The 26,410-nt window shown below is 51.9% G+C and overlaps 1 protein-coding gene across 17 annotated transcripts in view; it reads left to right on the top strand.

The window, feature by feature from the left end:
• The window catches only part of Tnk2 (tyrosine kinase non receptor 2), a 46,823-nt gene extending 21,001 nt beyond the window's left edge, over positions 1-25,822 (top strand). For 3 of the 17 annotated variants that reach the window (XM_070029966.1, XM_070029964.1, XM_070029958.1), the window contains 15 exons: positions 4,485-4,665; positions 5,840-5,910; positions 7,916-8,137; positions 9,165-9,317; positions 9,919-10,196; positions 12,086-12,212; positions 12,594-12,740; positions 12,838-12,932; positions 17,645-17,839; positions 20,296-20,387; positions 20,991-21,035; positions 21,753-23,101; positions 23,194-23,289; positions 23,416-23,543; positions 25,054-25,822. In XM_070029966.1, the coding sequence (XP_069886067.1) occupies positions 4,503-4,665; positions 5,840-5,910; positions 7,916-8,137; positions 9,165-9,317; positions 9,919-10,196; positions 12,086-12,212; positions 12,594-12,740; positions 12,838-12,932; positions 17,645-17,839; positions 20,296-20,387; positions 20,991-21,035; positions 21,753-23,101; positions 23,194-23,289; positions 23,416-23,543; positions 25,054-25,060 (3,168 nt within the window). In that variant the 5' untranslated portion in view covers positions 4,485-4,502 and the 3' untranslated portion in view covers positions 25,061-25,822. Of the gene's footprint in view, positions 1-163; positions 271-4,484; positions 4,666-5,839; positions 5,911-7,915; positions 8,138-9,164; positions 9,318-9,918; positions 10,197-12,085; positions 12,213-12,593; positions 12,741-12,837; positions 12,933-17,644; positions 17,840-20,295; positions 20,388-20,990; positions 21,036-21,752; positions 23,102-23,193; positions 23,290-23,415; positions 23,548-25,053 lie in introns of those variants that run through there. The other 14 variants (XM_070029955.1, XM_070029957.1, XM_070029956.1 and 11 more) reach the window with 14 other exon arrangements.
• Positions 25,823-26,410: the final 588 nt, after the last annotated feature.

A 26,410-nucleotide genomic window follows, 5' to 3' on the forward strand; every position in this document is an offset into this window, starting at 1 on the left:
TTGCCACAGAGCAAAGGAGACCACCCATTCTTCTGCCCTATTCCACACCAGTGTGGGATTTGGAGACTCCTGGGACAGCCCCCAAGCTAACTGGCCTTCGGGCAGAGCAGAAAACTCGGGAGCTGAGGCTCTTGCTTGTCACTTAGTAGGCCATAGCCACAGTGACCTGCTCAGAGGTTTGGTTCTGTGGAGATGCCGGTAGCACGTCGGTTCCCTGGCTTAGAGCTCTCCTTCCCTCTCCTGGCCAGACTGCGGCGACGTTTGTACACAGTGAGTGTGGAGTGGGGGACTGGGTCAGCCCCTCAGCCCCCATATTTTAGTGAGGGGCCGAGCTGGACTGGGGATGGCTGAGAAACTCTTCCCTTGAGGGCTTGACTGAGTAGTGTGGGCTGACTGGCCTTTCCTTTCCAGCTGCTTTATTCATTCTTGACCATGTGTGTTAGGAAGGTGTATGCAGGAGCTGCAGGAGCCAGGTTATGTGTGTGTGTGTCCACACTAGCCACAGAGTCACATGGTCGAACACAGGTACTCACACCATGCTGTGCTGGGGTTCAGGCACATGCTGAATTGGCGACTGACTGAGTGAGCTGGTGGAGGCTGCAGCAATGCTGTGTACTTTGTGGACAAAGAAACTGGAGCTGGAGGAGAGGTGGTCTGTCTGGGGCCTCCCTGGCTTAGCAGTTCAGGCAGGACTGGAACCCTGACTCCTTTCTCCTCACCAGGAGACCAGTGTTCTTCCCAGTCTTCCCACACATACCCTGAGCAGTGTGTTTTGTTAGCTTGTGTGCTGTGCTTTCTAAGTAGCTCCAGGGGAGGGGCCTCTGGGTTTTCCTAGCCTTGACCATCCAGGGCCTACATAGCTTTAAGCTGCTTTCTAGAGCCCACAGGAGGACAAAAGTGGCACCTGAAACCCAGGGATTTGGGGGGTGGGGTTGAGGAGAAGACCCGTAGACTGCTTGAGCCCATCTGGAAGTGGAGCCCTATGTAGCTAGTGGGGTCACTGTCCCAGGGGCAAGGCAGAAATGGAGGGAATGCTGGCTGGCTCCTCCTGGCCGGGCTGAGGGGAGGAGCTGACCCATGGCCAGTGGTTTTCATAGTGTACCTTTGGGTTTTATTCTGAAAAGCAGTGGCCCCCCCTTCTTTGCCTCAATTTTTTTTTTTTAGGTTAAGTAAGGGAATGCAGGGAATATTTAGAACTGGCATAGAGTAACTACAGTTTTGAAGTATTCTATTTTCTCTGCTGTTTCACAAGTAAAATTAATAGGAATGTCCACATTAACTGTGTATAGTCAAAAAGCCATTGCAATGCCAACTGGAGAAATAAAAGAGGTTGTAGTGTGTTAGGACATTGGATACCATATGAAAGTAGTGAGATGCTAAAGCCTCAGATGCTAATGGCACCATCTTCAAGGGATGTTTTCAGATAAGGGTGGATTGCCTTCATTGGCAATCATCCAAATAATAGACTTGTGCTGTGTTCTAAAACAAAGTCTAGTTTCTCTCCAATGTATATACATAGTTCTTTTCCAGGAAAATTCAGTTTATATTGAAACTACAAAAATATTTTGTTGTTCATATGTGAAATGGAAATTGAATCTAGGTTTGGATGATTACAAACAAGTTTGTCACCTACATTAAGTTGGGTTGTATTTGGGATATTGGTTGAGACTGTCCTGTGGATTGCAGGATAGCTCATGTTGTTTTCCTCCAGTCACCCATTCAGTGTGATTAATGCTCCCTCATACATTGCAACAACCAAAACTTCCATAGTGGGATATGCAGCCCTTATGTAACCCAAATGAAGTTGGGCAGCAGGCCCAACTGCCTGGCCTAGCGCTTGGGGGCAAATGGAGGGCTTCTTGTTCCCATTTGTCACTCTCTGTATTGCCTTGAGCTGACTGTAAACTCTGAGCTCCTGGCACTGTGTTGGCCACCACTGGGAACATGTGCTGTGCCTGTGCTGTTGGTGCCCATTCCTTTTAGTACATCTTAAACTGTGTTGAGAGTTGAGGATGAGGCCATATTTAGGTGGAGAAGGAGTCACTTGGCCCATAACCTAATAGCTGGCTTTTCCCCAACATCGGTCTTCCTCATTGGAAATAAAGTCAGGGTCAGAAGTGTCTGACCAAGCCCTCAGATGTGAGATGTCTAACTTGGATGGGGATAGGTTTGATGTCTGATAGGTTTGTCTGCTTAGCTTTGAAAGTACTACTAGACCCATGAGCGTGTTGGCTAGAGGTCATTCACTGATACCCATTGGCTGATTGTGGTCTACAGATGTGTTTTGTTTTGCCAGCACAGTGTGTGTGTGTGTGTGTGTGTGTGTGTGTGTGTGTGTGTGTGTGTGTGTGTGTGTGTGTGTGTGTGTGTGTGTGTGTGTGTGTGTCCTTTTAAAAACTAGCATTAAACTATGTGCTGGTGGGTCATACCTGCAATCCTAGCTACTCAGGATGCTAAGACCTGAGGATTGAGGTTCAAAGTGAGTACAGGCAGGCAATCTGAGAGAGAATTATTGTAGAGACAGAAGATCAGCAGAAAGGTAGAAGTGAAGGTGTGGCTCAAGTGGTAGAGCTCCAGCTATTAGCAAAAAAGAGTCAAAAGAAAGCTCAAGACCCTGATTTGAAGTCCTAGTACTGGCACAAAAAAACAAAAAAACCCAAAACAAAACAAACAAAAAGAATTAGTTAGACAAGGGGGTTTTATTTTCACAAGTCCTTGCTGCATTCAGAGTGTCTTGATCAAAGTCACCCCCTCTGTGTATTTCAAACTGGAATTTGTTGATAGCAGGAGAAAGATGAAAATGAGAGCAGGGTACTATGGGTAATGTGTACTATTTGTGGGGTTAAAAACAAAGTCTCAAAGGGCACATAAATGACATTATTAACAGCTGGCTCCAGAGATGTTATACAGAAGGAGGAATAAGAGTTCTATGTACCTTTTGAATATTTTAACATATATGTATATCATTTAAAAAATTAATGGCAAAGCCGGGCGCTGGTGGCTCACGCCTATAATCCTAGCTACTCAGGAGGCTGAGATCTGAGGATCGCGGTTCAAAGCCAGCCCGGGCAGGAGAGACCGTGAGACTCCTATCTCCAATAAACCACCAGAAAACCGGAAGTGGCGCTATAGCTCAAGTGGTAGAGCGCTCGCCTTGAGCTGAAGAGCTGAGGGACAGCGCCCAGGCCCAGAGTTCAAGCCCCACGACCGACAAAAAAAAAAAAAAAAAAAAAAAAAAATTAATGGCAAAACTTTACATGAATTTAGATGTTTGGTATAGAAAAAATAGCAAGCACTGATAACACTGAGCCATAATCTCTGTGACAACTATCAACAAGTGAGGTACCCATTGATAGTGGGGTTTGAAGCCAGCTTGGGTCCACGCCCCTCCCTCCCTCCTTTATACTTGTAGCCCTGAAGGTACCTGGGTGGTAATAGCATGGCCTTTTGAGTAGGAAAGGCTCTTGTGATTTCAGGCACTGGGAGGAGCTTGACTTTGGTCTTTCTGTGAGGTCTCTATGATGTGAGGAACCCTGTCTTAGATGGGTTTCCAAGACACCAACCACCCCCTCCACCACCAGGTTTCTATTTAAAAGTTAGGAAGTAAGAGCATGTACATTTTCTAGAGAGATAATTGATAGTTTTAAATTCAATTTGGGGGCGGGAGGGCACATGTGTATGTGTGTGCGTGTGTGTGTGCGTGTGTGTGTGTGTGTGTGTGTGTGTGTTGATTCTAGAGCTTGAACTCAAGGCCTCAACAGGGCACGTGTGTGTGTGTGTGTGTGTGTGTATGTGTGTGTGTGTGTGTATTCTAGAGCTTGAACTCAAGGCCTCAACAGGGCACGTGTGTGTGTGTGTGTGTGTGTGTGTGTGTGTGTGTGTGTGTGTGTGTGTGTGTGTGTGTGTGTGTGTGTATTATAGAGCTTGAACTCAAGGCCTCAACACTATCCCTGAGCTGCTTTTTCTCAAGGCTAGCCCTCTACCACTTGAGCCTCAGGGCCACTTCCAGCTTTTTTGGTAGTTTATTGGAGATAAGAGTCACATGAATTTTCCCGCCCAGGCTGGCTTCGAACTGCAATCTTCAGATCTTAGCCTCCTGAGTAGCTGGTATTACAGGTGTGAACCACCGGTACCTGGCCTAAATTCAGTTTTTAAAGGGCTTGTGACTCCTGGAGACTTTAAGAGCAGATGAGAAACGCAAGCATGAGGTTAATATCAGATCATTCAATTGTAGATCACAGATTTGGGAGTAAGAACCTGACTCCTGATTATTCTGGCACCAAGGCTAGATCTCAACCGCCCTAAGTCTACCCTTTTTGCTGGTATAAGAATAGGGGGAAATGGACACAGTTGTTTTTGGGGACCAAGCAGCATTTTGAGTCCTTTCAGGAAGCTGTTAGGGTAGGTATGGGTGAGCTGAGGGCCAGCTCACCCTGCCACCTCCCTGTATCCCTTGGTCCCTCAGCCTCTCTTCCTCCCTACAGAGGCTGGGAAGCAGCAGCATGCAGCCAGAGGAGGGCACAGGCTGGCTGCTGGAGCTTCTGTCTGAAGTGCAACTACAGCAGTACTTCCTGCGGCTCCGCGATGACCTCAATGTTACTCGCCTATCCCATTTTGAGTATGTCAAGAATGAGGACCTGGAAAAGATCGGCATGGGCCGGCCTGGTAGGTGGGACATGGGCTTTGCTTGTCTTTTTGCCTCTGACCGTTTACTTCGTATGCTCAGGTGACCCAACACATAGAAGAATCCCGTCCTGGGCCTGTGATACTCTGGGGTAGCAGCCTGAGTATCCTAGAGCCCCTGAGTGAGTCAGGAAGACACAGTGGATGCTGCTAATGGGCATATTGCGAACAGTTCATATTTGTAAAGGTGAATTGGAATTTGAGGAGAATGGAGTCTATTTTAAAGCTCTGGCTACCTACCCATTTTGCTTGATCAGAAATTATAGGATGTATTTTCTCTGTCTCCTCACATTTATAAGTGTGGAATTAAACCTGTTCTGTTAATCACTCTGAATACCATTGGAGTCAGTGCCAGAGATTTACAGAAGACAAAACTCTCAGATGATTTGCTAAAGCATGCACATTTGTTATTGTTGTTGGTGGTGGTCATGGGACTTGAACTCAGGGCCTAACCCTTGAGTATCTTTTGCTCAAGGCTATAACTCTCTACCACTTTGAGCCACAGAGCAACTTCTAGTTTTTGAATGGTTAATTGGAGATAAGAGTCTCACAGATAGTTTTCTACTACCTAGGCTAGATTCGAACCATGATCCTCAGATCTCAGCCTCTTGAGTAACTAGGATTTCAGGTGTAAGTCACTGGTACCCATCTTATATGCACATTCTATTCTCAGTTGGACTCACTTCTCTATATTTATCCTAAAAGTAGTGACTGTCATCCAGAAGCAGTTACTAACATCATTAACATTAAATGTTCTTTATAAGACATTAGAAACTTACAATATATTCAATTTGAAATAGCAACATAGTCATTATGGGCCAAATTAAACACTACTTTTGCTATTTTTGACCTGGATAATTAGTGCCTTATGCTAGTAACATAAGACCTTTTTATGGAAAAAAAAATTCAAATTGAGACAATTCTATCTGTTTAATTTTTCTGGAGAGTTGGGAGTAGTTGACCACTGTTGTTGAACTGTTGCCTATGCACTTGCATCCATTTGCGTGGAAGTGGAATGCAATGACTGTCTGGTTGAATGAAGCTCAGTGAAGATGGTTGAGATAGATTTAGTTAGTGTCATTGCGCTGGGTGGCCAACAGCTTCTTTGAGGTGCTGTGAACTGCCTGACCGCACTAAATTCCCTTCCTTCTTGCAGGCCAGCGGCGGCTGTGGGAGGCTGTGAAGAGGAGGAAGGCTATGTACAAACGCAAGTCATGGATGAGCAAGGTAGGGGGAAGAGTGTGTGTGTGTGTGTGTGTGTGTGTGTGTGTGTGTGTGTGTGTGTGTGTGTGTGTGTGTGTGTGTGTGTGTGTGTGTGTGTGTGTGTGTGTGTGTGTGTGTGTGTGTGTGTGTGTGTGCGCGCGCGCACGTGCACACTGACAGGCTTCCTGCTGTCCTAGGAACCTTCCCCCATTCCCCAACAGGTATAATCTCACAATGTTCCTTTGCACTTTGTATAGACTTCCCTCCTCCAGTGTCTTATCAGTCAGGGCACTTGTGGAGCTGCGCTGCCCAGCTAAGTGTCTGTCTGCCAGAGACAGACACGTGAGCAAGCCTGTGTGCAATAAGGTCTTTACAGCTCCTCTTGGCATACAGGGAGCTGGGGCTCGTTGACAAGGGCGCCTTCCTTTGAGTGTTGGGCCAGTGTCCAGGGTTAGGTGGTGGTGGAGACTGTCTGGACACCTTTGACTTGCTTCCTCCCTTCCCCCATTCTCTTTAGTGTAGGTTTCTCTGGTCATTGGGCCTAGCTTTCTTCCTCAGAGCCTGCCCCCATCACCTTGTCCAAATTTGGGTCTGTGGTGTAGAGTCCCTGATCTGACTCAGTGGAACTTTGCCCATTGTCTGGAAGACAATGGGAGAGGAAGTGAGCCAGCCAGGGCCTCCCTCCCCACTTCTGGCCTCGGGTGGGGTGGAGGGTGAGCAGGGCAGCACAGCTGGACTGGGATTGGGCAGTAGAGATTTCCTGGATTCAGTCTGGCAAGGGGGCTGTCTCTTGGGATCCTATGGCCTTTTCTGGGGACACAGTGCTGGCCTCTAGCCCAGGTTCTAGGGAAGGATGAGTGTGTTGAGGCTGTGAAGTCAGGCGAGAGGAACAGTGTGTGAGTGGGATCTTCCACCGGCTCACAGTGGGTCTCTGAATGGCCAGTGACCCTCTCTAAACTAGTCATTTCTTCAGTAAAGGGTGCTAGAGCTCACCTTGCAGGGTTGTTGAAATAATGGCTGTGAAAGGCCTTGTGAGGTAAATATTGCTTGCAAACACGAGGCATTCCAGTTACTTGTGAGAAGGAAGGAGAAGAAGCCAAGAAGCGGTTCTTAGGCTGAGATGCCCCCTTGCGCATGTAGATAAGGCTCAGCCAGCTTCTAGGGAGACTTTGGAGGTGGGGGTAGGGATCTAGTCTGCAGCTGGAGCTTTGGTGCCCTGGTAGAGGTGAGCAGACCACTGCTATGGTCAGTTCTGCAGTTCCTGGTTCCCTTCTTCCTACCCCTTGACTTTTGGTCCCCTCCTTCATCAGCCCAGGCCTTAGAAACTCCTCCAGTCTTCCTTCTTTCTCAGGCCTCAGCCCTAGGCGCCTCTCCAGAAACCCAGCTGTCTTTCCAGGCCCTTCTCCAGCAAGGGCTAACTTCATTGTACCACATAGACACACAGACACACACACACACACTCACTCTTCAACCTCAGACTAAAATTATCCTCTCCCCTGGGCAGGATGAAGGGCAGCCGACTCCCTGGGGAGGGTAGAGACAGACAGCGCCAAATGGTTAAAACCAGAGAAGGGGCCAGGGCTAAAAATGGACAGGAAGGTGTTTGTGGAGGGCCCCTCAGTCTCCTACTCCACCTTTGTGGGTTAGGGGCAGGAGTCTGGGCTGGATAGCGGGTTTAGGAAGGGGAGAGTGGAATGGAGGATGGGAAGGAGACTCCAGTCCGGGGGTGGGGAAGTGGTTCCTAGAGGGTTTTGCCTGGGTTTGTCCCTGTCGCTGAATATGAGGGTACTGCAGGCACAGGCTGTTTCTGGCACCAACATGAGGCTGTACTGAGGCTGTGGTTCCTGGTTGGGGTAAGCTCTGGAAGAAGTGTGAGCTGCTCACCAGGCTTTTGTCTGGCACTTTGGCAAAGTCAGGATAACATGAGCCCAGCTGCAGACCACGAGGTAGACCCAGTAGGGTGTGACTGCACTGAGGGATTGGTTCTGGAGCCCTGAGTTCCATCTGGCCCCTGGCTGCCTTCAAACAGGTGTTCAGTGGAAAGCGGCTGGAGGCTGAGTTTCCCCCTCATCACTCTCAGAGCACTTTCCAGAAGCCTTTGCCCACCACTGGTGGCCCAGCAGGTGAGGGGGCCCTGCAGAGCCTCACCTGCCTCATTGGGGAAAAGGACCTGCGCCTCCTGGAGAAGCTAGGAGATGGCTCATTTGGTGTGGTGCGCAGGGGTGAGTGGGATGCCCCTGCGGGGAAAACGGTAAGCTCTGCGGCTTGGGGCAGCCACCGGGGAGGCGGGGGAGACCCTGAGAGTGCTAGAGGCTCGTCTGCCCTCTGTCTGGGGGCAGGGTTGCAGAATTGCTCACCCTCATCCATGCTCAGCTTTGCACTTTGTTTTATTTTCAAGTAAAAAATAATTCATTTAGTATAAAAATCTGGATACTGCTGGGCGCTGGTGGCTCACGCCTATAATCCTAGCTACTCAGGAGGCTGAGATCTGAGGATCACGGTTCAAAGCCAGCCCAGGCAGGAAAGACTGTGAGACTCTTATCTCCAATAAACCACCAGAAAACCGGAAGTGACGCTGTAGCTCAAGTGGTAGAGCGCTCGCCTTGAGCTGAAGAGCTGAGGGACAGCACCCAGGCCCAGAGTTCAAGCCCCACGACCGACAAAAAAAAAAAAAAAAAATCTGGATACTATTTGGAAAGTACCTATAATCCTACTACTTGGGTAAAGCAGAGTGAGCACTTTGTGTTTTTGTTGTTGTTTTTGTTGTTTGGTTGTTGTTGTTTGTTTGTTTTTTGAACTCAGGGCCTGGACATTGTACCTGAGCTTTTTTTGCTCAAGGCTAGTGCTCTACCACTTGAGCCATAGCTCCACTTAACGTTTTGTGATTAATTATAGTTAAGAGTCTCACAGACTTTCCTGTCCAGGCTGGCTTTGAACCATGTCTTAGATCTCGGACTCCTGAGTAGCCAGGGATATAGGCATGAGCCATCAGCGCCCAGCTAGAAATAACATTTTTTAATCGTAATCTTATCCTTTTCCTGTGGTGTATTACATTTTTTAAAAAAACTTCCTTTGGGGGTGACATATATAACTTAAGGGGCACAACTAAGTGACTTCATATGCTTCATAGACCTGGGTCAGCCCTATCTAGATTGTAAGGCCTGCAGCCTCAAACTCCCTGGGTAAGGATGTTAGAGCCAAATTGGAAGGAGGAGCCCGTAGGCTCAGTGTTGGGGGCCAGGCAAGTCCTAACCCCTAGCAAATCCCACTCCTGGCAGGTGAGTGTGGCTGTGAAGTGCCTGAAGCCTGATGTGCTGAGCCAGCCGGAGGCCATGGACGACTTCATCCGGGAGGTCAATGCCATGCATTCCCTTGACCACAGAAATCTTATTCGTCTCTATGGGGTGGTACTCACACCACCCATGAAGATGGTGAGTGCGATGGGTAGGAAGGGATAGAGAGGCAGGGAGCAACCTGAAGGTATACCCTTCCTCCTGCCTGTGCTGTGGTTACTCTCTCCGAGCTGATGAAGTCAGGGGCCCTCCAAGTCCTGCTGTGCTCCCTAACTGATATGACAATCCCCTGGGTAAATTTTTTTTTTGGGGGGGTCCGGTCATGGGGCCTGAACTCTGGGCCTGGGCACTGTCCCTCAGCTCTTCAACTCAAGGCTAGCACTCTACCACTTGATCCACAGCACCACTTCTAGCTTTTTTCTTTTTTCTTATGTGGTGCTGAGGAATCGAACCCAGGGCCTCATGCATGCAAGGCAAGCGCTCTACACTGAGCCACCTTCCCAGCCCTCCTGGGTAAATTTTTAAAAATTCTCGCTCGAGCCTTTTGGGATGCTCCTCTCTGATCCTTAGCGTCCCACATTGCCTCGGCAGCCTTAGGCCTCTTGGAGGTTCCCAGAGAATAGCTCAGGAAATGAATTAGGTATGGCTGTGGCAGACTGTCAGGAAGGGACAGGAACCCTTTATAAGGGGCTCAGAGTGGTAGGACTCATGTCAACTCCTGCCTTCTCTATGGTCTCAGGTGACAGAGCTGGCACCTCTGGGATCCTTGTTGGACCGGCTACGTAAGCACCAGGGTCACTTCCTCCTGGGGACTCTGAGTCGTTACGCTGTGCAGGTGGCTGAAGGCATGGGCTACCTGGAGTCTAAGCGCTTTATTCACCGTGACTTGGCTGCTCGAAACCTGCTGTTGGCTACACGTGACTTGGTCAAGATTGGAGACTTCGGCCTGATGCGAGCTCTACCCCAGAATGATGATCACTATGTCATGCAGGAACATCGCAAGGTGCCCTTTGCCTGGTGAGAGGCAGCTATTGCAGGTCCATAGAGCCTATGGATGTTTCAGGCCCATCTGGTTCTTGTAGACCTAGGCTCTACGTTTCTGGTGTCTCCTGTACTCTCTACAGCTCTTACCTCTGCCTGGGCCTGTCCTTACCTGTTTTGGGCCTGGGATACCTTTTTTTTTTTTTTTTTGGGTCCGATTGTGGGGCCTGAACTTGGCCTGGGCGCTGTCCCTCAGCTCAAGGCTAATGCTCTACCACTTGAGCCACTTCCGGCTTTTTGCTTATGTGGTGCTGAGGAATCGAACCCAGGGCCTCATGCATGCAAGGCAAGTGCTCTACCACTGAGCCACCTTCCCAGCCCCATGGGATACCTTTCTTGTACGTTGATTTGTCCCCTTTTCCATCTAGGAAATCTCAAAGGAGGTTACTAGAAGATACATGCATAAATAGAGACTCCAAAGGAAGTCCCCGCCTCAGTGAGGCTTCAAGTCTTCCTGGACATTCTGCTCAGAACTTGGTTTCTGGAATTGAAACCCCTTTGTTCAACTACTTAATAAAAATGAATAAATCAAATAACGAAAAAGAAAAGAAAATCTTACTTAGGGAGGAAAAATCTTCCCGGAGGACTCAATACTAAGTTTCTAAAATATCAGGAGGGTAGCAAGGCAAGACTGATCCGTCAGTGTTTTCTAGGTAAAGTTAGTGACAGGCAGGGCTCACATACTGGCCCCTGTATGAGTATATTCTGTAATGCGATTATTGTGGCCACTGGTGTCAGATACATCTTTATCTATGATATATGTGCACCCTAACTGGTAACTATGTCCTGAGTGACCATATGGCCTGATTATACCTGTTGTCCTAGAGTAGTTAATAGTGTGTATTTTGTATTCAACCATCCTGGTTTGGGTCACTTTTCTTTTTTTGAGATTTTTTGTCACTATAAAGGTAATATATAGAGCACTTTTTTTGGGGGAGGGGTCTGGTCGTGGGGCCTGAACTCTGGGCCTGGGCGCTGTCCCTCAGCTCTTCAACTCAAGGCTAGCACTCTACCACTTGAGCCACAGCGCCACTTCCAGCTTTTTTCTTTTTGTTTATGTGGTGCTGAGGAATCAAACCCAGGGCCTCATGCATGCAAGGCAAGCACTCTACCACTGAGCCACTTTCCCAGCCCCAGCACTTTTCTTTTTATTATAGCCTATTAAAACAACCCTATGGAGTGCACAGGTTATTGTTCCCATTTCAAAAATGTGGAGAATGTGGCTTAGGGATCTTGAGTGACTGGCCTGAGCCAGTCCCTTTTGAGTGGCATGATAGATCCTTTGATTGCATTCAGGATGCTCACTCTTCACTCTGCATTCAACCCACCTTTGGGGAGACCTTTCTAGTTAATTACTGTAGTAACATTTCTTCGTTCACTCAGGTGGAAAAAACACAGCAAGTATGAGTGGATTTTGGGGAAAACTAGTGAGACCATTTCCTTGTATTTTGGTTCTTCCTCAGGCCCTGTCTGAAATTCCCACCCACACCTTCCTGCTGAAATGACCCAAATCCTGGGATCTTCCCCAAATCTGGAATTGTCATCCTCATACTAGATAGAGAACAGTCTATCTCTTCTGTCCTGAAGCCTTCTGATCTTCCTCTTCCTGCTCTTTGGCTGAGAAACTCCTCCTTTCTCTTCCCATCCCGGCTGCATAAGGGACCTGAGTGTAGATGATATTCTGCAAGGCTGTACACCATGTAGTCAAGAAGTCTTGCCCCTTTTGCTCCTCACCATGGCCCTCAATAATGCCTGGCAAACAGGGCAACAGTAAATGCTTGTTGAATGGATTAGTTTATATCCACTGGGGGCTAAAGCAGGTGGGAAGTCCTTGAGAGGCCTTCTCTGACTCTTGCTTCTGCTAGGTGTGCCCCTGAAAGCCTGAAGACACGGACTTTTTCCCATGCCAGCGATACCTGGATGTTTGGAGTCACATTGTGGGAGATGTTCACCTATGGCCAGGAGCCCTGGATTGGCCTCAATGGTAGTCAGGTGAGCAGGCTGGGGATGTATTGCCTGTTGGTGAGTAGGGGTAATTCCATCCCTGCTTCCCAGGCGGGCCTTGTGTGAGCTTACTTTCATTTGGTGGACTCCCATCTCCCACATTCCCAAGGTCTTCATGACCTGTGGAAAGCTGAGTAAAGATAGGTCACCTGGTGAGTCAGGGGTCCTGACTCGTGTTGCCCTTTCCAATTGTTATCTACCTGTTCTGAGGCCCCACATGTGACAAATAAGAGTCTAAAGAGCTAAGAGTGAGACCCTCCCCAAGAGAAGATCTTTTCTTTGGAGGACAAGCATGCAGCCAGCTGCCCAGTTATAAGATGGCCAGAGAGAAGGTAAGAGCTGAATGGTAACTGCACCTCTCCACGGCAGATTCTGCATAAGATTGATAAAGAGGGAGAGCGCCTGCCTCGGCCCGAAGACTGCCCTCAGGATATCTACAATGTCATGGTCCAGTGCTGGGCTCACAAGCCAGAGGACAGACCCACGTTTGTGGCCCTTCGGGATTTCTTGCTGGAGGTGAGAGGCATGTCTACCCCCAGGAGCTGGTAAGGTCTAAGCAAGGGGCCGCCTGAGGCTTAGTCCTGGAAGGTCAGTGACCTGTCTTTGCCCTCAGGCCCAGCCCACCGACATGCGTGCCCTTCAGGACTTTGAGGAACCAGACAAGCTGCACATCCAGATGAATGATGTCATCACCGTCATTGAAGGAAGGTAGGGCCCTGCTCTGTACTGGGGTCCCTGAAACAGAGATCTCTTCTACCTGTAAGATTCTCACAGCAGCCCACAAGCTGCCATGGGAGGGACCAGTGTCATCAGAGTGAGGAGTGACAGGCCTTGGTCAGGCTCCTGAGAGCCTGGAGTCAAGACCCGCTGCTGTCCAGATGGGATTTTCCCTGCCTAACATACCTGTTACCTTCTCCTACTGGGCTTCAGCCTTGCCTGTGTGGATAGAGCCAGGCTGCCATTGTGAAGAGTAGGTAGAAGCCCAGCCTAGCTCTGGAGCTGCAGAAACACCAGAATTCCTGAGCATTCCTCTTCTCATCCTCTCTGCCCCCCAAATCTCCAGTATATGAACTCTTGACTACCTGTTGGATACCTTTGAGAACCCCAAAACATCCCACTCAGGTCCATCTTTTTGTCAGAGTTCCATCTTTCCTGCTGAGCTTCACACCTTCCTTCTAGGGCTTCCCAGTCTTGAGCTTCCCACTTTCCTCCTTGCTTCTCAGTCCCTCCTAGTAAGGACTTCTCTCTCTCTCTGACTTGCTTAGAAATGCATGTCTTAGCACAAAACAGCACCTCCCAAGTCAGGTTCCCGCAATGCAGTCATAGTTCCTACCTTAAGCCCTGCCCTCTGCTGGCTCTGCTTCCTATCTCTAGTGCCCAGGGTAGTGGAGGAACTGGTTGGGGCAGGACAGCTGGGGATGCCTTTGGGGCAAGGGGTGAGTGTTACGACCAGGAAGAAAAGTGAGGCAGAGGGAATTCCCTGTACTCCCCTCCTCTGACTCAGAACCAGGCTGTGATACCTGTGAGGATATTCAGTTATACCTTGTGCCCCCTGGGTGCTAGTGAGTGGGGCTAGCCTCTGAGTCACTGGTGGAGTGGGCCCTGGAAGCTGCATGTGTAGAACTCAACAGCAACTACTGTGGTGCTTGCCTGTGTGTCTCAGACAAGGGCTTCCTCACATTGGGCCCAAATGACAAGGGACAGGAATAGCATTCTAGCAGGTTGCAGAGGGTGGGTGTGCTTGGGAATTTGGTGGTGGTAGAGGGAGGGAGTTAGAGACAACAATGAACAGCCTGTGTGAGTTTGGAGTGGAAAGGCTAGGAACGGGGCTGGAGACATGGTGCAGAGCTCTGGGGGAAGTCTGGACGGAGGCAGGTTAAGGGAGGCATCTCCTCCAGAGGTCCCCAGCAGATAGATCCTTATGCTGGAAGTCTGGATCTGTAGCCATTCCTGCCTCTGGGCCAGATTGCCTCAGACCTAACCAGCTCTCTTATGGCTCCTATGGCCTTAGGTCTTTACCAGCTCCCATCTCCTACTCTCAAGGGAGCCTGTGTTCCTTTGGGGTGTCTCGGGAGCTTCTCTCTCTCCCCCTCTCCCTCTCCCTCTCCCTCTCCCTCTCCCTCTCCCTCTCCCTCTCCCTCTCCCTCTCCCTCTCCCTCTCCCTCCCTCTCTCTCTCTCTCTCTCTCTCTCTCTCTCTCTCTCTCTCTCTCTCTCTCTCTCTCTCTCTCTCTCTCTCTCTCTCTCTCTGTGTATGTGTCTAGCATTCTGGGTCCTGGAGGTGCCAGGGGAACAGTTCTTCCTGGGAGGCAGTTGTGGGTGTGCCTTGTCCCACCCTTCCACCATGGGCACTCGTTAGCCCCAGGCTGCTGCTTCTGCCACTGGCTGTTGCTCCAGTGGTTCAGCTCACAGGACTCCTCCTCCACTGTGTCTGCCCTCTGTCCCTGGAGCTGCTCAGAAGGTGGGAGGTAAGGGGAAGGAGGCCGCAACAGCCGGTGAGGCTTCAGGAGTGGGCCTGTGTGTCGGTGGTACTAGAGCTTTCCTCTGCCTTCTCAGTCCCTGGATAGCTCTGTTTGTTTGCCTCAGTCTGTCTCCATGTCTCCAGGAGATCAGGCTCTATTCTTGCATGTTTGGGTCTGAGTTTATCCATGTGGGTCTCTTTTCTCTGGCTCTTGGCTTTCTCCTTATCTGTGCTCTTTTCTTGATTCCTTCTTGCTGAAGCTGTCTTTGGTATGTTTCCTAGACTAGAGCCTGGGCATCCACTTGTCTTCAACTCTGACCGATTCTGTAGGTTCAGTGCTGCTCATAGAACCAGGCAGTGTATTTATGAACTGAGCTGAGGATGTCCTGTCCACATTCAGAAGGACAAGTGACAATCTTTCCTGAAGGGCCTTCTTCGGAGGAGGTGCGGCTAGCTACCTTTTTGTGTTGTTTTTGTAGAAGTGGTATTGGGGGCCAGAGTTTTAGATCCATTTGCAAGTGCTTGGGCTTGCTGGGCCCTGGAACCTCTGCTCTCTGTTGCAGCTAGAGAAGAAGGAATCAGGTATCTGGGTTGTCCCTCCAGCCAGGGGCCCCAGGACACAGAGATGGGGCTTGGTGTGTGTGTGTGGGTTCTTCGCCAGATGTTTAGGTAGCATCATTATTCAGTCATTTTTGGACGACATTAGTGAGGGCAGGAACAAAGTGTAGCCTTAGGAGCAATTCTCAGCCCAGGCAGCCTTTTCTGTTCTCTTTATTCCAGAGCCGTTGCCAGGAGGCCTAAGAACAGTAGAAAGTAGGAAGTTCGCACTGGAATTTCTGGGCCCTCTTCTGACTCCCCCTGGGCCTCCTTGTTCTGGCTGTCTACTTTTGTCACTGCATCCAGTGACTGATGTCACTGCTTTTGCCATGGAGACTCTGGTCTGTTCATGGCAAGGAGACAGCATGGCTAGAGCAGGAGCAGGCCTGTGGAAGGCCCTCTGCATTGTGGGCATCTCAGCCCCACTGAGCACATGTGGGCAGGAAGGCGGAGCATTGGTCATCTTGGAACGTTTGCTTGAGTCTTACCTGGGGAAACTGCTGTTTTAGTGGGTCTGGGTCTACTCCTATGCTCTAGTAGCTGCATGATTTGAAGCGGCTGGGGTTCTGCCTGGGACGTGCCTGTTATAAGGGCAGGTGTCTTTTACTCTCAGAAGTAGTCCCAAGGAGGCATCTGTGCGAGGAACTGAACTATTGTTGGGAAGAGGAAAGGGTATGCCACTCTTCAGAGGAGTGATGGGAGCCACTGAGCAGCCGGTGGTGTTGAAGGAGAGCAGCAGCATGGTCCATTGTGCCAGGAGGACATTACTGCCCCACAGCTTTCATGGACCTTTTCTCTTCCTTCTTGGAATAGCTCTGCTATTTTTAGATAGATCTTGTCCCATCTCAGGGTGTTGCACTCTCTTCTTCCTTCCTTTCCTGCCCTTCCCTCCCTGAAGGCAGGGAGTAATGACAGGGTGTCTATGTCTGGTGGTGGGCTGGGTCTGTTTACCAGGAGGCTACTATGGGAACCCTGCCCTGTCCTTCGTGTCCCCAAAGGCTGCTTGCTCACGGGGTTTGACTGTGGGTCTGTAGGATGGTCTGCCACCCCAGCTAGGCCTTAACACCTTCTCAAGTGGCTCAGACATGGTCTCTTCCTCCATCCCTGTCAGGCACTCTGACTGGCTGTGTTTTGGAGGAGGCTCTTTGTATGTTTCTGGATGTGGTACAGATAAAGTGAGGAAGAGGAGGTGGTGTTGAGGGCATGCACAGCGGCATGAGACTGTCACCATTTGTGCCTTAGCCCTCCAATCGTCTCCCCCATTGTCAGGCAAAGCCTTATAGCCTGTCAGAACCCTGGGACATATGGAGTATTCAGGAGAAAGTTCTGTCCTTCTTGCTCTGGTCTTTGCCTGTTGCCTGGGCCTAGATCATAGGTTAGACTGTGTCAGCACAGGGTTTTTGTCTGCGGGCAGAGTCAGGACTGAAAGACCCACAGTCCAGACAGACTAGGAGCTCTGAGTTCCCTTCTGCACTCCTCATTGTAATGCAAGAGTACGACTGATCCCAAGGAAATGGCAGGGTAGCAATGGCCGTGGTTCTGCAGTCCTGTTCTATGGAGCACTGGGAGGGCACCTCCACAACTTGAAGGCCCACATGCAGGAGTGGACCGAAACGGGAAGGTTTGGCCCCAAGCCTAGTACTAAAGTCCATGGTACTTCCTTTACCTCCTGCATCTCTTACTACTCCTGGAACCTGGTTGAAGAGTAAATCTGGGGGCTGGGAAGGTGGCTCAGTGGTAGAGCGCTTGCCTTGCATGCCTGAGGCCCTGGGTTCGATTCCTCAGCACCACATAAGCAAAAAGAAAAAAGCTGGAAGTGGTGCTATGGCTCAAGTGGTAGAGCGCTAGCCTTGAGCTGAAGAGCTGATGGACAGCGCCCAGGCCCAGAGTTCAGGCCCCACGACCGGACCACCCCCCCCCCCAAAAAAAAAAAAAGAGTAAATCTGGTAGTCAGAAGAGGCCCAGCTCCAGGCCTGCCAGCAGAAGAGACAGGCAAGATGGTATTGAAAGAAGGGCACTGATTCTGTAGAGGTAATGACTAGTTAGAACCCCGAGTCTGCTGCAATCATTCTGACAAGACATGTCACTTGTTGGGACGTGTTTCCTTATTTGTAAGCTATAGAGAAAGTTGCCTGACCCATCTGGGGAGCTTAGGAGAAGACTGTGAGCAAACAGCCAGGCCCTGTTCAGGGAGTGGCAGGTCATGGAGGTACAGATGGGGGTTGGAGGCTACTGACTGCCCCAGGCCTTATCCTTCACACTCCCTTTCTGCCACAGTGACCAAGGTGATCTTGGTCTGAGAAGGGTCTCACTCCCAGGGACTCTCCTAGACCTGGTGTTCATTATGTTCTCTCTGTCAAATAGAGCTGAGAACTATTGGTGGCGTGGGCAGAACACACGGACACTGTGTGTAGGGCCCTTCCCTCGCAACGTGGTGACCTCTGTGGCTGGCCTGTCAGCCCAAGACATCAGCCAGCCCCTACAGAACAGCTTTATCCATACGGGACATGGCGACAGCGACCCCCGCCACTGCTGGGGCTTCCCCGACAGGATTGACGAGTGAGTACCCAGAGGCACTGACCTAACCGAACCCTTCCAGGGCTTCCAGAACCGCACACAAGTTCTTGCAGCTCCTCAACCTCATCTCTGTCTCCCCCCTGGAATCCATTTTTCACCAGTGTGTCCACCGAGTAGGTTAAATTTCTCAGTACACTTGAATTAGAAAGTGCTGCTCAAACCGCGCACTGGTGGCTCATCTCAGGAGGCTGAGATCTGAGGATTGCACTTTGAAGCTAGAAAGTCCATGAGATTCTTATCTCCAGTTAATCACCAGAAACCGGAAATGGAGCTGTGGCTCAAAGTGGGTAAAGTGGTAGCTTTGAGCAGAAAAGTTCAGGCATAGTGCCCAGGCCCTATGACGGACAAAAGTGCTGCTCTAATTAGGGGATACAAACAGTACTTCTGAAGGGCTGGTCCCAAGTCTTTCCCAAGGCTAATGTGCAAGGGGTGGTTAGGATGGGTCTGGTGGTTTTTCCAAGTGGGAGTCGGACCTCACTGTGGCAGCTCCTAACCCCAATTTTGCTGATAGTGCAAAGCCATCAGGCAGAAGACATCTTGGGTCCCTTCTGTGGGTGGGTACTTGCGGTCCCCCTGCAGAGAGCACCACTGTGCCATACCTTGAAGCTCATACATACTCAGCCCTGTCCTTCAGCCACGCACACGTGCACAACTCTCCATGTGGCCACTTCCCTCTCCCTGCAGTCTGCCAACTCTGGGGCTTACAGTTTGTCCTCTGAAATCCTTTTCCTGTGTGGCACTTCATTCATACACAAGATGGAATTGGTTTTTCTGTACTATTACATTGTTCATTCTTTTCACTGCGGTATCTGCCTTACTTAGTACTCTGGTGTAGCACTGGAGGCTGTGCTGGGTTAATAATTCTCAGAAGCCAGCACTGCAAACAGGCTTTGCAGAGAGGAGCGGCAGAATGTGGTGATGCTTTTGCTCTGGCTTAGGTCTGTGGGTGTATGAGGCATGAATAAGCAAAGTCACTTGCTGCATTTTCTCTCCCTTTTGCCCTCACCATGTTCCTCTAGCTCTGCATATATTCATTTCTCTTAACATTTTTCTGTTCCAGAAGCCCACATACTAGAATAGGATGTGGAGGCAGAATAGGGCGGAGGTGTAGAGGCCAGGGAGCAGATCCTAAACTGGGAGCTGGTTGTCACCGCCAGGCCGCTTTGGGAATGAGGCAGTCTGGGCTGTGCTCACTGAGCCTCCAGCATCCTCTTTTCCCTCCCTGTGCTTCCTCTGCCACAGCATGAGGCTGAGGGACTCTGACCCATAGCTTTTCACTGTAGGAAAGATGGGTCAGAAGGTTCCAAGATGGTCTCTCATTCTCTTTTGGTGAAAAGCCACCAGGGCTCCAGCCATCACCACTCCTGGCACACTGGGAAGATGACTTGCAGCTCAGGAGGAAGGCTTCGTCAGTGGTCCCAGAGTTCCACAGATGTGAGCTCCACAGATGTGGAGTCAAGAAGGCTCACATCCATATGCAGCCCAAGCAGGAGGAGCTTGCTTCCCAGACCAGGGGAGCCCTTGTGAACAGGCTATACACAAGTGGCACAGTCCCTTACTACCCCACATTCCTCAGCAGAGCTCCCTCTGCTTGGGAAGGCCTCGCAGTTCCTTTTAAGTAAAAGGTTGGTCACTGGAGGGCATGTGGTGAACCAGGCACTTTCTAGATGCCCCACCTGCCCTAAGGAAGCCCCCTGGGGAGCTCTCCTGCCAGATCCCTACCTTCTGTGCCCCATACACCAAAACAGCAGGCTGTTGGAAGGTTTGGCCTGGGTCCCTTGCCTCCCACAGACCAGGTGAAGGCCCGTGAAAGCTGGAGCAAGAGAATGCAGGCCCCTCCAGGAGGCTGGCGCCCTCTGCCCTACTCCTGGCATGCTGTGGCCAGCCCAGCCCCATTCTTCCGGGCTTTAATCAGCCCCAGTGACTAAGCCCCAGATACTAACAGTTGGCACAGGGGCTGGAGTGAGTGGGGAGCAGGGCAGGCGTCCCAGCTATCCTCACCTCCTGCAGTTCAACAGAGAGTGCCTCCTGCCTCCTCCTAGAGGCCAGAGCCTGGATGCCTCTGTCCCTGGCCTCTTAGCCGAGTCTGCAGGGCTGAGGAGAGTGGGCTAGCAAGTGGGTGTCTAGCATGGGTTGGGCTGTTGTGGGGTGGTCAGGGATAAGCTTTGTGCTTGCCGTGTAGTTGGAGACCCCCTGAAATCCTAGGCTTTTCAGCTTGGGGTCAGGTGTCCTTTCCCTGCACTTGCTTGTGATGGCCTGGTTACCGTTCAGACATGCAGAGGAATTGCATCTAGAGGCAAGGAGTCAGAAGCATGGCGCTGTCCCCTGCACACACTCGGGATTTCACTTTCTGCCTCACACCCAGGATAGCTGAGCACTTGTGCCAGATGTTTCCTCACTGCTCTGCTCCACCTTCTGACTTGGCTCTGTCCCCACAGGCTGTATCTGGGGAACCCCATGGACCCTCCTGACCTGCTAAGCGTGGAGCTGAGCGCCTCCCGAGCCTCCCAGCATCTAGGAAGAGTGAAAAGTAAGAGCCTTCCCACCCTTGGGTGTCTCTGGTTCATTGGCTACCCAGGATGGGGCAATGTCTTCTTGGGCCACCCTGAGGTTACTTTTCTGCTCTGGGGACAGCTGGGTCAGGGCAGCAGGTGGGACAGCTGTGTCCCTGGCTCCAGCTGGGCCTGGGGTGGGAGCAGAGGCAGCTGTATCCGCCGAGGAGGGCATCCTCGGGTTGGTCCTGCATGGTCCCAGCCCACCTCAGCTTCCTCCTCCCTCCTTACTCACCATCATGCTCAGATCCTGGCTTTCCTCACTTCCCCCTAATCCTGCTCTTCTCCCCTGAGCCAAAACCACCCCACAGGCTGTATCTCAGCCAGCAGCCTCGTCCATCTCTGAGATCCTGTGCCTCTCATTCTGGAACACAGTTGTCCCCATCCTGCTGCCCCATTGCCTCTCATTTGCAGTCTGAGTTTTACATTTGCTCACTCCTGTTCACCTCTCTCTCCCCCCTTCTCCTTCCCTCTCCCTCTTTCCAAACTGCTGTCATCTGCCTGGCTCTGTCTCCCTCCCTGGTCCTGTATCTTGTTCTGTTACTCTCTTCTCCTCCCCGTCCGCATGGCCTTTCTTGCAGGGGAGCCTCCACCTCGCCCACCTCAGCCTGCCATCTTCACTCAGAGTAAGTGGGGTTGCTCAGGACGCCTTGGCCCCTGCTCCCGCCCTCTCTTTCCTCTATATTCTCTTCTCCTGCAAGGTACAGAGCCCCACTGCTGACTGGGTGGGAGGGGAAGCCGGTGTGTGCTGTGAGCTTTTGCTGCTGACCTGGCCCGGCATGCCTGCCTCCCCGCTCCACACCCTCAGAAGCCCGGGCTTCTGGAACAGGTTTTATGGCCCTGATGCCCACCTGAACCTTGATGTGCTGGGGCCAAGCCCTGCCTCACACCCTTTTGGGTCTGCAGAGGCTGAGTCTTTGGCTGCAGTTGGTCAGTAGTTCAGTCCTCTCTGAGGATTGCTCCTACTTCCCATGCCTGCACTAATGGTGCGCCATGATGGAGGGGAGGTGAAGGCTTACTAATGGCCCAGGAGCAAGGGTTGGGGTCTTGTGTTGATGGAAGGAGCATCAGAGACAGGCAGGAGTGGGAGGTGGGGACTTTGCCTGCTTACACTGAGGACTCAGGGTAGGCAGTAGGTTCTGGCCTCCTGTATAATCGAAGTCGGCTGTGCACTGACCTTTTTGGCAGCTTCAGACTGACCTGTGGGGGCTTTGGCAGTAGAGGGTTAGAGGGAGTTGTTTACTTTCTTTCCCATACCCTGCTTTGCTTTGTCCCCCATTTCTGCCTGACCCTGCCTCCCTGGGGCCTCCTTTTTTTTTTTTTTTTTTTTTTTTTAATCACAGAACCTACCTATGATCCTGTGAGTGAAGACCAAGACCCGCTGTCCAGCGACTTCAAGAGGCTGGGCTTGCGGAAGCCAGGTCTGCCCCGAGGGCTGTGGCTAGCAAAGCCCTCTGCCCGCGTGTCTGGCACCAAGGCAGGTCGAAGTAGCGGGAGCGAGGTGACACTCATTGACTTTGGCGAGGAGCCTGTGGTCCCCGTGCCACGGCCCTGTGCGCCCTCCCTGGCACAGCTGGCCATGGATGCCTGCTCCCTGCTGGACAAGACACCACCTCAGAGCCCCACGCGAGCATTACCACGACCTCTGCACCCCACACCTGTGGTGGATTGGGATGCACGCCCACTGCCTCCGCCCCCTGCTTATGATGACGTGGCTCAAGACGAGGATGACTTCGAGGTCTGCTCCATCAACAGCACCCTGGTGGGCGCAGGGCTCCCTGCTGGGCCCAGCCAGGGCGAGACCAATTACGCCTTTGTGCCCGAGCAGGCACCGCTGCCCCCTGCCCTGGAGGACAACCTGTTCCTCCCACCCCAGGGTGGGGGCAAGCCACCCAACTCAGCCCAGACCGCAGAGATTTTCCAGGCCCTACAGCAGGAGTGTATGCGACAGCTGCAGGTCCCCACTGGCTCCCTGGCCCCCTCACCCAGCCCGGGGTCTGATGACAAGCCGCAGGTGCCCCCCCGGGTGCCCATCCCCCCTCGGCCCACGCGGCCACGTGTGGAGCTCTCTCCAGCCCCCATGGGTGAGGAAGAGACAGGTCGGTGGTCTGGGCCCGCCTCTCCTCCCCGGGTACCGCCCCGGGAGCCCCTGTCCCCTCAAGGCTCCAGGACCCCCAGCCCCCTAGTGCTGCCTGGCAGCTCCCCGCTGCCACTCCGCCTCTCAAGCTCGCCCGGGAAAACAATGCCTACCACCCAGAGCTTTGCCTCAGACCCCAAGTACGCCGCACCCCAGGTGATCCAGGCTCCCGGCCCACGGGCTGGCCCCTGCATCTTGCCCATTGTCCGAGATGGCAAGAAGGTCAGCAACACCCACTACTATCTGCTGCCTGAGCGCCCTCCCTACCTGGAGCGCTACCAGCGTTTTCTGCGTGAGGCCCAGAGCCCTGAAGAGCCAGCTGCCCTGCCTGTGCCCCTGTTGCTTCCCCCACCCAACACCCCAGCCCCTGCTGCCCCCACTGCCACCGTTAGGCCAATGCCCCAGGCTTCCCCAGACCCCAAGGCCAACTTCTCCACCAACAACAGCAACCCAGGGGCCCGACCACCAGCCCTGAGGGCCACTGCTCGGCTGCCACAGAGGGGCTGCCCTGGGGATGGGCCAGAGGCTGGACGGCCAGCAGACAAGGTCCAGATGGTGAGTGCCAGGCCTGCCTGGAGGTGAGGGGCAGGGGCCCAAGGGACCCAGAGGAACGGGCCCAAGTGGTGCTGATGGGTGGGTGTGCCCAGCTACAGGCCATGGTGCATGGGGTGACCACAGAGGAGTGCCAGGCGGCCCTGCAGAGCCACGGCTGGAGCGTGCAGAGGGCTGCCCAGTATCTGAAGGTACCACCTCCTGGCATTCAGGGGCCCTGAGAATTGATCTGCTGTTCCCAGTCCCACTCCCTGGCTCTGACTCTTCTGCCCTGGCCCGTGCCCTTGGGTCCTATGGCATCATCTTCTGCCCCTCAGGTGGAGCAGCTCTTTGGGCTAGGTCTACGGCCACGGGTGGAGTGCCACAAAGTGCTGGAAATGTTTGACTGGAACCTGGAGCAAGCTGGCTGCCACCTTCTGGGTTCCTGTGGTCCTGCCCACCACAAGTGAGTGAACGCCACACTGTCCCAGGAGGGGGCGGCCCTAGCAATGCCACAGTAGGAAAGCCCAGCATGTGTGTGGCCAGGGAGACCCAAGTGGAAAGAGTCTTTCCTAAGTGAACTCATTTAGCCCTTTTTAGTCATTTGGTTTTCTAATAAGCTAACCAGTAAGAGGGAATTGGCTTCCGGGTGGGAAGGACCACTTCCCCAACTCCTCCACAGTGTCTGGAACAGCACTGCAGGCCTGAGGACTTACTAAACACTTCTCTTTTCTGTTTCTTTTTTTTTCCTTTTTTTTCTGGTCGGCTGTGGGGCTTGAACTCTGGGCCTGAGCGCTGTCCCTCAGCTCTTCAACTCAAGGCTAGCGCTCTACCACTTGAGCCACCACGCCACTTCTGGTTTCCTGGTGGTTTGTTGGAGAGAAATGTCTTACGGACTTTTCCTGTCCAGACTGGCTTTGAACAGCGATCCTCAGATCACAGCCTCCTGAGTAGCTAGGATTATAGGCGTGAGCCACCAGCACCCAGCTAGTTATTTTTTTTTTATTTCTATTGAAAGTAAGAATTAAAGTGCAAATGTCTGTTAAAAGTACTGTCTACCCCCTAAAAATCCATTACTTCTTTCCTATGAAACTTTGTATTATGGCAAAGCTCGTGTCTGTGATCTTGGCTGCTTGGGAGGTGTGGGACAGAGGTCAGGAGGATCAAGGGCAGCCCAGGCAAAATGTTATTGAGATCTCATCTCAGTCCATAAGCTGTGTGGGCATGGTGGTACATGCCTATGATCCTGACTAATGATGAGGCTATAAGTAGGAAGGCCTTGCCCTGAGGCCAAGCCCAGGCAAAATAACTAAAGCAAAAATGGGGTGGGAGTGTGGCTCAAATGGCAGAGTACCTGCTTAATAAGCATAGACCCTGAGTTCAAACCCCCAGTGTGTGTGCGTGTGCACACTGTGTGTATATGTGACCTCCTCGTTAGTATCATGAGGTGGATGGCACACAGCACTCTTGGGGATCATATGTTCTCCCGGACATAAGTCCAGAGAAACAGGCTTCATCATCCCTGTAGTACACAATAGTGTTGTACTCTTTAATTAACTCAGTAAAAGTAAAAGAAAAAGGACCTGGGCTGGGAAGGTGGCTCAGTGGTAGAGCGCTTGCCTTGCATGCATGAGGCCCTGGGTTCGATTCCTCAGCACCACATAAGCAAAAAGAAAGAAGCCGGAAATGGCGCTGTGGCTCAAGTGGTAGAGCGCTCGCCTTGAGCTGAAGAGCTGAGGGACAGCGCCCAGGCCCAGAGTTCAGTCCCCACGACCGGACCCAAAAAAAAAAAAAAAAAAGGGCCTTTCATGATAACTTACCGTTGCACAGTAAGTTCTAAAATCACTGTCTGGAATTACCAGTTTCCAACCCATTTGCATGGCACCTAGACGACGGTGCTTCCCGCCACACTGGATGTTCCACAGCCCAGTTAACCAGCCCACAATGATGGCTGTACCTTTTGGTTATTCTTACAGGCGCTGAGAGGTGTCTGGAGAGCGAAGGTCTGTCCTGAAGGAATCACTTGAGCCTGTCCATGTGACAAGGGTGGGGAGACGCCTCCCACTTGGGCCTGGAGGACCTGCCACTGCCTGCTGCTCCCGATAGACAGTGAGGCCATGGCGGCTGGGGGCTGGAGCCCCGCCGTGCCGTCTCACTCCCCAGCGCTGTCCCTGCACACCTGGTTCCACCCTCAGTGTCCCAGCAGCTGGTGGGGAGAGCCCTGTAAAGCACACTGAGAGCCGGGTCTGGCTGCTCTGTAGCTGGAGTGCCCCCCGCCCCAGGCCCGCTCAGGGGCGTCAGACTGACCAGGAGCCAGGCTCGATCCGGACCAGGAGGATGTGTTGGCCACACAGAATGGTGGGCCAGCACCCAGTGGGCCCTTCGCAGGGCTGGGCCCCTTTCTAGGAAATGTATGGCAGGCAGTTGGGGTGACTTGTGGCCTTGCCGTGGACATGTTAGGGGGCTTGGCTGTTCTTGCTCTTGCTCCTGGAAATAGCCTGAGGTGGCTCGGGAAGCAGAGAGTGGGTGCCAGACTGTTTTCTGGCAGGGACCAGGGCCCAGGGCCCTAGGGTTGGAAGGAGACCAAGGAGGCAGCTGCCCTGGAAGGATACCAGTGCTTCCTGTTAGACCCCAACTCTTCTTTTGTGCCATTCCATGTTTTCCCACCAGCCCATCGCCAAAGTTGCCCCCGCTATGGATATCTGCTTCTTCCAGAGAAATAAAGTTAGTTTCTATTTTATGTAACTTACTCCTGCCTGTCTGCTTCTTTGCCTTGTTGGTCAGCTGCTTGAGGCCCCAAAGCTCCCAAGCCACTGCTGCATGTCCAGGGCAGGTCTCGTAATGCCGCCTCTAGGCAGCAGGCAGAAGTGCAAGCTGGGAGCCCCTGTGCTTCTCCGGCCTGGCTTGGTCTAGTCACTGTGGTAGACACAGCCATGGTTTTGCTCCACTGACTTCTATGAGGCAGGATGTACCGCAGGACAGTGTGTAGCCGCTCAGTTAGCTGGAGCCAAGCCACAAACCTTAATAACAAGGAAGGCTTCAGTATGTGGAAGCATTCTAATTCTGCTCTTCTGAATAATGTATTCACAGGGTTCAAAACTCAGAACTGAGCGTAGTGCCCCACCCCAGCCACACACTTCCCTCCCCAGAGGCTGCTTCATCCCCATTTCCTTGTTTTTTTGTTTTTAACTTGGGGTGTTTTGAAGAGTTCTGTGGTAATACTGGGAAAGTCCCCCCTCTTCTTGCTTTTTTTTTTTTTTTAAGGGTTATATGGGTGCCTGGGTTACTCTTAATTCTCTTGCCCAGACTTTTTCTGATTAGGGGATGTTTTGT

The sequence above is a fragment of the Dipodomys merriami genome, unplaced genomic scaffold (genome assembly GCF_024711535.1).
Source record: "Dipodomys merriami isolate MVZ:Mamm:240054 unplaced genomic scaffold, mDipMer1.0.p SCAF_2, whole genome shotgun sequence".
Classification (NCBI taxonomy): domain Eukaryota; kingdom Metazoa; phylum Chordata; class Mammalia; order Rodentia; family Heteromyidae; genus Dipodomys; species Dipodomys merriami.